Here is a 13,041-nt window from a genome sequence, read left to right as displayed (position 1 = left end):
GCTTAGCACTTTGGTGATCACAACCACCTCATCTAAGCCCAGTGAATGGAATACAGAGTTAACTGATGAAACCAGGAGCTATGAGAGCTACAGCAAGACACAATCATACAGCTTTCAACAGAACTGCAAATGCTGTTATGCAGTGCCTCAAAGCTTTGCTTTAAAGCTTATGCTCAGTCTAAAATGCGTAGACATAAATATCTATGGATGCCTAATGTCTCTGAAGTGATCTGGTTTGTTGGCACAAACAGTATATTTTTAGATACAATTTCCTAATACCATGCCCAGAATAGTGCAGTTCACTCCTCTGAACTGTACATTACCTTTGTTGTAACAATTCAACAGCATTTGAAAAGCTCTTGAATACACACAGAAATTATGTTCCTTAAAAGCCAAGAGCAACTCTAAAAGATTCTGCAAAAAGATTAAGTATAACAGATATCTAACAGGTGTTTTACACTGTATACACTACAATTTTAAACCTGCCAGTCAGATGTTTACTGACAGAGCATAACAACCACAGTCATAACTACTTAAAACAGCAATATTCCTTGTCAAGCACTCATATAAAACTGCATTTAAACTCTGGAAAACATGAAAAACAGTATGACTAGTTTAAAAAATAAATACATAAATAAAATAAATCATCCTCCCTCTTCCCAATTACTTTGTTTGTAACAGACCATAACAGAAGAAACTGTTTTGCTTTTTTAATTTTTGATGCAAGGGAAGTACCCTTCTGGAAGACAGGGCTGCCACTTGTCACTGTTCTACAGGGTAAAACTGGACTCACATCTGATCACAAATCACAACAGACTCTTGTGATATCCAAAGTTCCTCTGACAGAACCCCTATTTTATTCTCTAGCTCTAGTCATCCTTTGGAAGTGCAGAAGTTTGAAAATTTCCCTTTTATCAAGCTAACAATCAAACCAAGTTCATATTTAACTTCTTTGCTGAACTCTCTGCAGATGGATGACATTCATTCTTCGCAAATACAAAGGTACTAAACAAGTAATTCTGCATCTCAAAATTTAATTGACTTCTGAGTTTCTGAGATGACACAACCGTTCAAGGAGATGAACAGAATTTAGTGCAGTTCACAAAAGCCAAAGTATCAGAAAACACAAAATAAGAAAGCCGAATGGACCCATCTATCAAACAGGCACAACGACATCTGGAGAAGGCATTGTTCACTATTCAAACTGAAACCAAAAGACACCAGATAACTTCTTAGTACAAGCCACTGAGTTCACACTAAATAGGCTGATACTGAGACAGCAAAAGTGGATTTTTCCTAAAAGATTTTCTTCAAAAACACAGCAAAGTGATAAGGAAAATTTTCTGGGAGATAGATGAAAATTTAAATCTTATGGACTCCCTGACTTTCTGAAATAGTTAGGAAAGCCATCAGTCAGTTTGAAAACACTTATTCTCCTTCTTGGCTTGTAGTAAATCAAGTGATTAATTTATTAGTATTTTAAATCATTATTACTTTGAAAACTTTCTCCAGTAATTCCAACTACTAAAATACCTGGTATTCGGCTACATCGCAAATCTGAGTTTACATACAGGAGAACGAAAAATAATAACTAAAGCAAGAATAAAGCAGTTGACAGCTGTGGTATGTCACACAAGCCAGGTAAAACCCAAGCAATCATATGAAGGGCACGCCAAGTCTCATCAGAGGTGTGAAGATGGCTGGTTTCTATAATGTTTGAATTCTTGCATTTCACTCTAAATCATCCAGTATTCACTTAGCTCAGAAAACAGAAACAGTCTACAATATAATTCCACTATGGGGATAATTCATTTGAAGAACTACATGTAGCTTCTCAACAAATCACACCCTTTAGACCAATTAAGCTTTTCCTCTTCCAACAGCAAGTCGAAAAAAAGAAACTCCATGTCTTCAAATTGGAAAATTTGAATAATTACTGGAATAGTAATAAGAACACCCTTTCCAGAAGTCAAGATTTAAAACATTTCTATAACACCACTTCTTTATTTCTGTATTTTCTAGTCACTCCCCTGCCCTGCAATAACTGATGGGGGAGGGGAAAATGGTTACCATAAACCCCAGTTCAGAGAAAACATTTTTAATTAGAAAAACACTTGAAACTACCATGCCAGAGACAATTCTAACTGTCCATACCTTAACTGTTCAGGTCCCCTGTTGTGTATTCAAGAAGAAAAAAGATGCAAATCAAAATGAGAATGGATGAAGACTGGAACCAAGAAGTGCAATAAAGAAAAGGGTTGACTATCACAGGATTTCACAACAATGTAGTAAAAGTAGGAAAAAAGCGTAAGCAAGATGCAGCAAAAAGCCACAGCACCAAACTGGGAGAAATCAGCCTAACACAGTGTAATATCTGGATTTATTCAGCATACTACACTCAAAACAAAGCAAAAAAAAAAAAAATACAACCAAACAAAAACCAACACAAAACAAAAAAAAAAAAACAAAGGCAAAATACATTTGGTTTGAACTTGATATAGTCATAAGAGAAAGAAACTAAGCTCAGACCAGGGACTTGGCTTATTTTGATGATCACCTGCTAAAACAAAGGTGTTTCTGGAAAATAGTTCCAATTACTTTCCTTGAATAGCCAGCAGCCCTGTTACAAAGTATGTTTTGGAGAAAGTTAAGCAGGTATGAGAGCTCTTATTTCACATAAGACAAAGATCCCAGAATCCAGGACCTGTGGTTATACAGAGACCTCTGACATCTCCTTAGAATCCAAGATTTTGATTTGTGTTTCACATAGTGTGATATTACCTTTATTATACCACACAGTAAGAAATGCTTGCCTGGAGCAGTACAACACTTCAAAGCAAAATCAAAACAGCTACATCTGCTTGTGCCATTTGTAATTTTCCTGTTATGCTTCACACAAACAGAAGGGACATTCACTGGATACCATTAAATAACACTGCAACAGAACACATCCCTTTCTATATTAGCTCCTTAATAATTACCTTCCAATACCAAAATCAAAAATGTAAAATGTTAAGAGTTTTCTTGCTTACCATAGTTTTCTGAGAACCTAATGTTTCACTGACTTTATCATTACTATCTTATCTCCCTTATCATTACTATCTTTTTATGTTGCTGTGTATTTCTACTATTGGTGGAATACTCCTCCTAAAGAGCTGCCTGCCTTTAGACACATAGGACTAAGTGAAACATTAATGGGCAAAAAAGCTGCTATAATTGAAGCTCAGGTTTTTCCAGTAAAAATAAACTTTGTGTCCTTACCACTACCATGTTACATATACCTAGTATTAATTATATTCTATGACTATGAGGCAGAACTAGACACATAGGAAAAACATTATTCTTGACTGCAAGAAATACAATAATTACTCCTCATCCAGTCTGCAATTTTAACAGCTTAACAACTCTCCAACATTATATACTCCTGGAGAATAATGGATTTTTCTTGACTATCCATGCAATTAAAAAATGGGATGTGGTTCTATAATTCAAATCTATAATCTATAGATTATAATATAGATTATAAAAAAACTATAATATATAGCTTATAATGCTAGATCTATAATCTAGGTTAAAAATAATTACATGGTGTGTATCTTTTTTAAAAGCTTGATTTAATATAATAAGAAATCACGTGGGACATCAGACTAAAGATTGCTATTGCAGCACATAATGATCTGGCATATCTACAGCAAGAATACCATTGGTATTTATCGTCTTACCTTACCACAAGAACCAGAATACCCTCACAAATGGAAAGCAGTTTCCCATACCATTCACTAGAGTTTATTCCATAAAAGTAACTTCAGAGAATATTAGTATTTTTCAACTCAGCATTGTAGACACTACTAAGTTTTAAGCAGCAGTCCAACACTTGGGACCCGTCTCATGACTTCAACTCAGTACAACTTTTATTTGAGCAAAACTATACATATTACATAAACTTACTAGTCAAGGTCAGTGGTCAATATTACATGTTTGCAAACTGAAAACAAGCTTCTCCTACTTGCTTATTCATAAACCTAAAGATTGTTCCTTGGGTTTTTTTTTCCTAAAAACTACTATGACAATCAACACATTTTTACTACAGTAAGTTCCTCATAGGAATATTTCAATTTTATGTTTACTATTTTCTCATTTCATTCACATTCCTTAATAATCTACTCCAGTGAAAAATTCCTTCATAATTCTTGTCTCACCAAGATCAAAAACTCTAATTAGTCTGTTCCTTTCCAAACTGAATTGTCTCATTCTGAATAAAAAGGAGGAAGATGTGTTATAAGACATTCCAAATTCTTTTCAAGTGATTCAAGTTGTTTCAATAAATAAAAAGAAAAAAGTAAACATGATAAAAAATGTCCCATTAAACAGAAAACACTATACCATAATGACCATCAACTACGATCATTTCTTTGTGCTGTAGCACCTGGATGCATTCTCATTTCCTCTAAGACTATCTCACTACAGAAACTAGTATTCCACAAAATAGGATTCTTTAACCAGAAGGGCAAAAGGAGTGATACCAACTTTGGGAATTTCCACAAGTGTCAAACCAACAGAGAGTGATGTTCAAAGCTGGAATTAATTAATGTAATACATCAGTATATTTACTGATCAGAAAATATAATGATTTACTCTGTATGTACTGATACATCAACACTCAGGTTAAATCTAGCTGGCATGAGAATTAGAACAGGAAAAGGGTTTCAGAGTCACCATCACAGAGTGCTACGACTAGTCAGGATATCTCAGTTGTAGTTTTGTTTAAATAAGGTCAAAAAAGCAGAAACACACTTGACATATTAGCAGCCTTCCTGTATGTATGACAAAGTTGTGATGAAGGCTCTAAACAGAGGTGAACAGTAGTAGGATGAAAGAGAATCAATCATACACTGAAATATGAAAGATTCTACAAGGAATGGTGAAAAAGATTTCTCACCCCGAGAACAGTCAAGCAGTGGCACAGGCTGCACAGACAGACAGGGTGTTCTCACCCTTGGAGATTTTCAGGTCTGACTGGGTATAGCCCTGAAGAACTTGGTGTGATTCCATAACTGACTCTGATTTTACCAAAAGATTGCAGTGCAGAGACTTCCTATAGACCCATCCAACTTGGACAACCCTATTATTTTTTCCTGGGTACAAAGAATTGGTTTCTTCTGCTCTTCTGAAGAGAAGTGTTCAGGAAATGGCAGTGACTGGCATCAATAAATCTACTGCAACATCTTTGCACAAAACCTTTCCTTAAAAAACACAGATGGCAAGAAAACACTATGGCTGCCTCATTCATGATTTATTCTTATATCAGCAACCACTGATGGTTTTCAGGTTCACTCCAAGTTTGACAAGTTCTCTGGCCCTTTGCAAAACAAAAAAAACCAAGCAAACAAAAAAAACAAAAAAAAAGAAACAAAACAAAAAAAATCAACACCAAACCTTTCCTTCTGTTATCTCTGAAGTTTTCTTTTGTATTTCCTCTGAATGCTTCTCAGATAATTCCCAGTTCCTGTTATGCAGCAGATTCAAGACTTATGTTCTTCCTAGCCTTCTTGCCATAACACTGAATTTCAGTAGTTTAGGCTCAACATGCTCTATTGCTCTTAGAAGCTACCATCTCGACCTCCCAATAGAGTTTTTCACTTGATGTAGTACCTGGCCACTAGAAAAAGGCAAAAAGGCAGCCTACCTCTGCTATCCGAGTACAAGAACAAGCAATAAGGTCAAACTAGCAGCTGAGCAAACAAAACAGGTGCTCTCAGTCACAGCTTCCACTGATATTTGTGCAACTAAACTACAGACCCTGGAGTAAGGGCACTATTTATAGGTCTGAGCTCAGGTGTCTTGGTTTTTTTGGTAGCCCACCAACATACTCAAGAGTTTGCTGTTATTTTCAACATAGACACTGAACTGAGATCTCCTGCAATTCTAAAACAATTCAGCTTCAAAAACTTGTATACATTTATGCAAGCTATGGATTTCATGCATGCATGTATTCCTTTCACAACCTACTGATTTTTTTATCTTTTCTTTTACTCCTTCACTGTTTTGTTGTCAGTATGTATACATTCACTTTCAACACAAAAGACATTTAAAAAGTCTCGTGTGGATTTTGTAGTATATTAGATTCTTTGAACAACATTACACATCAAAGTTAAGCTCGTAGGAATGCCTTAAGTATGTCTACCACCGTTCTTCCATCAGAACACTGTATGTTTCAATTTCCAAGCTTATTAGTATATATTAATTAGACCAGAAAGAAAATAAAAAGGCAATCATAATAACGTATACTTTCCCTGCATGCATGGTTCCAGTGAAGACTTTCCACGAGAGCTCCTAATTTCAGGACGCAACAGAGCCATTGCTTCTGGCAGAGGATTTATTCAGATACTCAGCAAGATAAATCTCACTGATTACATACTGAAATGATAAAATATCCCACCTATCTCCTTTCAGTGCAAGTCAGTTCATGACTTAAGAATATCACTCAAAATGTTTACTACAAGAGGAAATAAAACCTCATACACAACTACATTAAGCTTAAAAAATTAAGCTAAAGAAAAAATTGTTCTTAGCTTGCTTATCCATGCTGGTTTTCCATCTGAAATTAGGGCTGATAATCTACCAGAGTTTCAAAGAAATGCACAACATATAAAAATAATACTATTTACACACTGCATTCTGGGCCTACATGAAAGATGAGGAGACATGCAAGTAATCACCCACACAAGTCAGCAAATTGTTTATACTGTTCAAGTTTCATATAGCTGTGTCCTGCCACTCCCAAGCAATTAGGAGAATACATGCTTACACTTCTATTTTTTTAGAGAGAAATTTCAATTCATACCCTTCCAAATGAATGTAAAATTGTCCCTGCTACAAGGAACAGAGATTAAATGTCATTATGTTGCAAGGAAGTTAGAGCTGAACAACCTGCATGATCCTCTAAACTTTAAAATGCTGGCCTTTTGCTGCCTTTTGTGTTTTGGAGTTTGGTGGCAAGAGAGCAGGCAAGAGGAAAAAAAGCAGTTTTAAAAACAGGGGTATTAGAAAGGCAAGTCACTTATTTTAGTCTTTTTCCTAAGTGGTTAAAAGAACTATGCAGCAGCTCCACAACCCTTTTTTATATGTACACCTGGGAAGAATACTGAATTCTGTTACTTTCCTCACTGTTACCCTGATGTGGTTTAGACCAGATGTTTAAATGTTACAGTATGTACATTTTCTTCTCTTCTTCCAAGGCAAAAGCAAAATAAGAGGAATATTTGACTTCACTCCACAAGAGACCTATTTAATAGTTTGGCGGTTATGTAAGTAAAGGTAGCTTGGCTAAGTCAATGTTGACGACATACAGAACGACATGATCCTAATGAGTTGGAAAATATTGGCTCTCATGAGATTCAACCAGATGCTACTGCGCTGAGAAAGCTACTGTATTATTGAATTTCATTTTTATGAGGTAAAATTTATTATTCAACCATTAAGGTATCCCACATGAAATCTTGCATAAAATAGTTTTACAGTTACTTTCTGGAAAATAGATTTTATTTTAACTTTAAGACATCATTTACATGAGGGATTCAATGCCTATTTGATCACCTTCAGTAGAGAAATATAAGGTCTGCAAGCAATTTTCCCAAAAATACCAGATTAATGGAACCGAACTGTCAACAAAATAATGAACTACCTGAACAGGACAAGGAAAAAGTGGTAGCAAGTTCCAGTTTTCCAGAGTAAACTAAAGCCATGTGTGACTGTGTATGCATTTTCTTGGCAGGCTGAAACGGTTCGAAACAGAGTGTTTCAGGTACTTACTAACAAATAATGGAAAAAATACACAGTAAAATTACCCTGTAGGATTAATTATGCTTAACCTTTGAAAGACCTTAACTAGTGCCATTTTCCTAATATTTTGGTATTTTGTACACTTACTTTTATTTTTAAGTTGTATAGTAATTGCAATAATATTAACATCTACACATGCAATAATGTAGAAAGTGACGTATTTCTAATTCATATTTGTTTCCACATTTATAGTGATTGAAATGCAGAATGGGGATGTTTCACAAGCATAAGAACTCACATTAACTGACATGTAACATGCTGTTGTGCTTGTATACCAAAAGGATTATAAAATTAAACCAGATCATAAATTTCCAAAGAGTTACATGTGGATTGAAGACTGCTTTTGTGCTGTTTTTTTTTTATTTTCGATGTAACGCATTAAAAAGTTAGTAATGCTTTTTCTTGACCCATGAAAAAGAGCACAAAGCTGTTTGCAGCTGTTTTACTTTCTGTTTGTTATGCTGCATTTGGTCACTTGTATTCCATCTATCTTAAGTTTTCCACTCTTTTTGTTCTTGCACTATTTCAACCAGTATGCATCAATCTTGTGCTTAAGTGATGATGCCTACTCATTCAAGTAGTAAGTTTAACTGATTATATTATCTCTTACTTTTTAATCTATCTTGCCATCTAAGAACCCTAAAGAACTTTTCCCAACTAGACATTTAAATACATGGATTACAAAAGGTGTAACTGCAATGGAGTTAAGTGCTTTCAAAAGTTTCCTTAAATTCCATATAATTTATAATTAAAAACCTGCTCATAGCAGAATTAAATCACTTCAAGCTAAAACAGACATAATATTTAAACATGTTTATAAAAAATTTCTAGAGCAAAAAATCATACATCCTTCTTGACATATTCATTTCATCTGTCCTTCACAAGTTTGGTGCTCAATCCATCACAGTACTGCACACATCTTTTACTGGAAGTTTAAAGATAAGAAAGCTTACTAATACGTAAGACAAATACAAATTGTAGGTAGTATAGGCACTTCATTTTTAAAATGTGTCAGAAACTAAACACATACAACTTGCTTTTGAGGCTTCAAATTTATTTTTTTCCAGACAGCTTGCCTTTGCGCAAGTTATTTAAAAAATAAACTCTCAGAGGATCTAATGAAGACAGCAATCTAATAACAAACTAAGGAATATTTGAGTAAAGTGTCTTTCTCTAGTAGGAAAAGGTTTCTGAAGAACCAGGGGAGCAAAGCAGATGGGGACAGAGAAATGTTAATCTTCAAGCAATCTTCCCTTTCTGGTATTCCACTAATCTATTACCAAAAAGAATTTGTAGAGGATAGAGAGGTTGTTTTGAATCCCTAGACCAACTTCAGTCTCAGTAACCTTTGAAAGAAGTTTTGGAGCAGGATAACATTTCTGCTCCAGGTGAAAATTTAGGACAGAACCCCAGATACTAGCAATAAACACTGTTCATATGTTTGTGGAAACAGTGCAGAGCTCCCTTTTTAAAGCAGATCCACAGGAGATCTTCCAGCTGTTATCCAGCAAACAGGTTCCCAAAGGGGCCTTTGTACCTTATGAGCCTCTCCACAGCAGGTGAAAGGGCCAATAGTCATGTGCTCCTCCCTGAGGCTTCCCCACTCCTGCAACTCATCTATCTGTACTTGTCATCCTATTAATTTCTGGTTTTCTTAACTTCTACTTTAATTCTTTCTACCTGTTTCTTGTGTTATATTCCTCTGCCACTCTCTTCCCTTTTTATTGGGTGATCCTCTTCCTCCTGTTTTCTTCCTTTCCATTTTTTATTTCTATTTTCCCCTAATTTGTCTGTTCCTTTCCTATAGATCATAACCCATATTGTAAGCCCATATTATAGGTTTCAGTGATAAAGTCCAAAAACTGGAAGAGATGGCTGTGTTGGAAAAAGCATACAGCTATGCTTTTAGCCCAAAGGCTGCTAAAAAAACATCTTGGCTGAGAGGTTACAAATGTTTGTGGTATCACTTTTGAGTTCAAGAAATACTGAACTGTATTGCGAGTATAGTACCCAACATTCTCAACAGCACCTGGAACAAAGCCCCACCAAAGACATAAAGAGCTCAGCAACAACAGTTTCTGTCCAATAATACCCTTCAACCATACACAAAAAGTGTCAATACAGACATAAGCAGTTGAGAAAGTTGCAGGCTATGTAAACAAATGGCAAACACATTTGAGAGTAGCTATGTATGAGGAGCTACCGAGAGAAGAAAAAATTCAAGTCACAGTATATTTCAAAACTGGTAGAACAGATCTGTGCAGGTAGCTAATAACTAGACCATTCTTATAGGAGGACACATTTCATTCACAAATTACAGAACAAGCATGATGTTACATTGAGTATAAAATCCTGTGATCTGCCCATAACAGCCAGATTTGCTGGAAAACTCAGGATAACAGCAGACCATTACAAACAGAAGACAAGATAGATAAACCCTTTCTTTCTTCATTCCTTTTCAGAAAAACGGCATGCTATAGGAAGGGCCTTTTTATTTACTTTTAACAGGGGGAAAAATCTGGATGGAGACATAGCTGTTTGTCCTGCTGCATTTCTAATTTGTTAGAAAGATGGCTTTTAGAAGTTTGAAAACGAAAACATAGAAGAAAATTTGGGCTGCTGTATTCATGAAACACAGTTTATGATTCTTTGAAACAGCAGAGTGTAAGTAACTAATTTCAAGAAAAAGAGTCCCTGAAAAATAGGATAAAGTGAAGGAAAGGGAATCTTTGAGTATATTGTTGCTTTTTCCTTCAAGAACACTACAATTTAACATAAATATAAACAGAAAAAGGAGAAGTAAATAGCAATTTAAAAACAAGTGTTTATACTTTCATTATTTGTAGTAAACTAATCAAAGAAATATTAATCCACAAAACCATGGGGATGGAAAGCTATTTTCTTGAAGTATTACTTCTGTGCATAGCCAAAAACAAGTTGAGCTCAGATGGAAAACACAATACCATGCAATCTTTTCCTTAAGAGTTTAGATTACACAAGAAAAGCTCATCTGTTCATCCACAATGATTCTCATGAACATAGAGGCAGGAGGGGAAGCCCAAATACCTTGCCAGGCTAGTGCCAGGGCCAGCACATGAGCCATGTAAGGCCACTCTGTACAAGCATAAAGGAGCACTAGGCCATGCAACGACAGGCAGGAACTCGAAACAAGGACTCCCAAAAAACATTCATCAGCTTTTTTTTATGTTGGAGAAATTAAGTTGAATGTAAGTAGAAGAGTTTAACAGATGTGCCTTGTTTACTGACAAGTTCCTTATTGACTGCATTATCCTCACAGTTAGCTCATTTAGAAAAAAATGAAAAGAGAAAAAATTTGACGGAAGAAAAACGACAAAAGAAAAACTGAAATTTCACCTTCCCTGTGCAAATACAGTCAAGCATTTTTAAAGGCTTACACACATGCCTGTTACTGTTGAAGTATGTGGAAGTTGACCTAATTACAAGGATGACTTTCAACAAGGCACTATATTAAATTTTACACATCAGTATTCAAACAAAAGGGAGTAGGCTTACAGAATCAACCAAGCCAAAAATTTGGACAAAAAGGATTGACAGCAATCATATCATAGGCTTGAACACAAAGCTGCCTTCAGTCTAGTTAACACCAAGCACAACCACAAAGCGTAAAATTTACCAGGTGAAGCGTTAAGCCATGAACAAGAGAAGATCAAAATAAGTGCATTATATTGCTCATTTACTTTATTTGAAGGACTTAAAATGTGTGCTCAAGATTTCTGTTGTGCAAAGATACTGATGGCAGAGTTGTTTCACAGTTCATTGAACTGATTGACTGAAACATGTTAAATAATGGAACAGGCTAGTCTGAAACTGTGCAAACCCTAAGATCATCTGAAGTGATCAAACAACTGTATTTTCAGATTTCTCCATGGTGTGGATTGTAAACCTGCTACCTGCACAAGTACCAGGACTTGAAAATAAAATGTCATAATCCTATTCACAGGTGACCCACACAGAATGAAGGAATAAAGACAAAAATTACTTGCATGAAAGAAGGAAAACCTAAGCACTTTAAACAGATATCCCAAGGGTTGCACAAAAATACAATTATTATGCAACTTTAGATCAACACAGATTTAACTTCAATAAACAGGAGGAATGAAAAAGAAGAATGGAAAGGATCATGAAAAGCAGGGCTGAAAGACTTCCAGTGGTCTAATCCACCACTCTGCTTCAAATCATGATTTTTGCCTCTAAATCATTCTCCTAACACATCCTCCAAGACTGGCAATGTTGGATATTCCAAAATATCTATTATTCTTGTCATGGGTCTATTCACAAGTAAAAAATGCCAGCTCTAAATTATTCTAGCCTGCATAGAAATCTAAAAAAAAAAAATAATAATAATTTTCTGGATGACCTTTACGCACTTGAAAACTCTGGCTTCCTCTCTAAACAGTCAAAATCCCTAATTTATTCCCAAAATCTATGGGTGTTTCACAAAGCATGACAGATAACAAGTTCCATTATTTATGTAATCATCACCAACACTTGCATATCTTCAGCAACTTCACAACAGTTAAGTAACATTTATTTACAAAATAATGAGAAACATCTGCAGCCCTTCAAAGAATTCAATGTATGCCATTGATTAATAAAGCCCTTAATAATCCAGTTTCACCTCTGAATGATCCTGAAGTAATAACATTGTACCATATAAGGTAGCAAAAGTGGATGTTTCAGATGAGGGAAGCATGGAAAAATTATCCTGTATGGGAAAATTAAATGCATCCAGAAACTGGTGCCAAGGAGTGAAGCTGGGTGGCTTAGCTTACATCCTGAATTTCAAATATAAGCTATAAATACCCAAATACACACCAAAAAAACCCATTTTGTCTGTTAGCTACTCTAAGTAAAAACCTGGATTTAAAGGATATAGTTGTATGGACACCAACTAGCAGTGCTCTGCACAACAATACTTTACCAAAGGCATAAAATATTTACCTGAAGTTTGAAAAACCTCATTCAGTAAAGCTTCATTTACCACCACTGAACTGACATTTCCAACAGGATGACACCAGCTCTGATAAATAGTTTGAAGCAGAAGGGTTTGAGCTCTCGTTGCTTGAACTGTCAAATTAGGGAGCTCAAAAATGCATTCTGTTAGTGGGACATGAGCTCGCTTGGTCCTGTTTAAAATAAAAGAAAAAGGGGAAAATC

General features: G+C 35.4%; 1 protein-coding gene across 1 annotated transcript in view; it reads right to left on the bottom strand.

Annotated features, from left to right (window-relative positions):
* Positions 1-13,041, bottom strand: part of VPS13B (vacuolar protein sorting 13 homolog B) — a 429,974-nt gene that overhangs the window by 322,218 nt on the left and 94,715 nt on the right. Inside the window, exon 17 of the mRNA XM_062490506.1 lies at positions 12,826-13,010. Within this exon, the coding sequence (XP_062346490.1) occupies positions 12,826-13,010 (185 nt within the window). The remainder of the gene's footprint in view (positions 1-12,825; positions 13,011-13,041) is intronic.

This window comes from Cinclus cinclus, chromosome 1, assembly GCF_963662255.1.
Source record: "Cinclus cinclus chromosome 1, bCinCin1.1, whole genome shotgun sequence".
Taxonomy (NCBI): Eukaryota; Metazoa; Chordata; class Aves; order Passeriformes; family Cinclidae; genus Cinclus; species Cinclus cinclus.
This window is presented reverse-complemented; position numbering and strand designations above follow the sequence as displayed.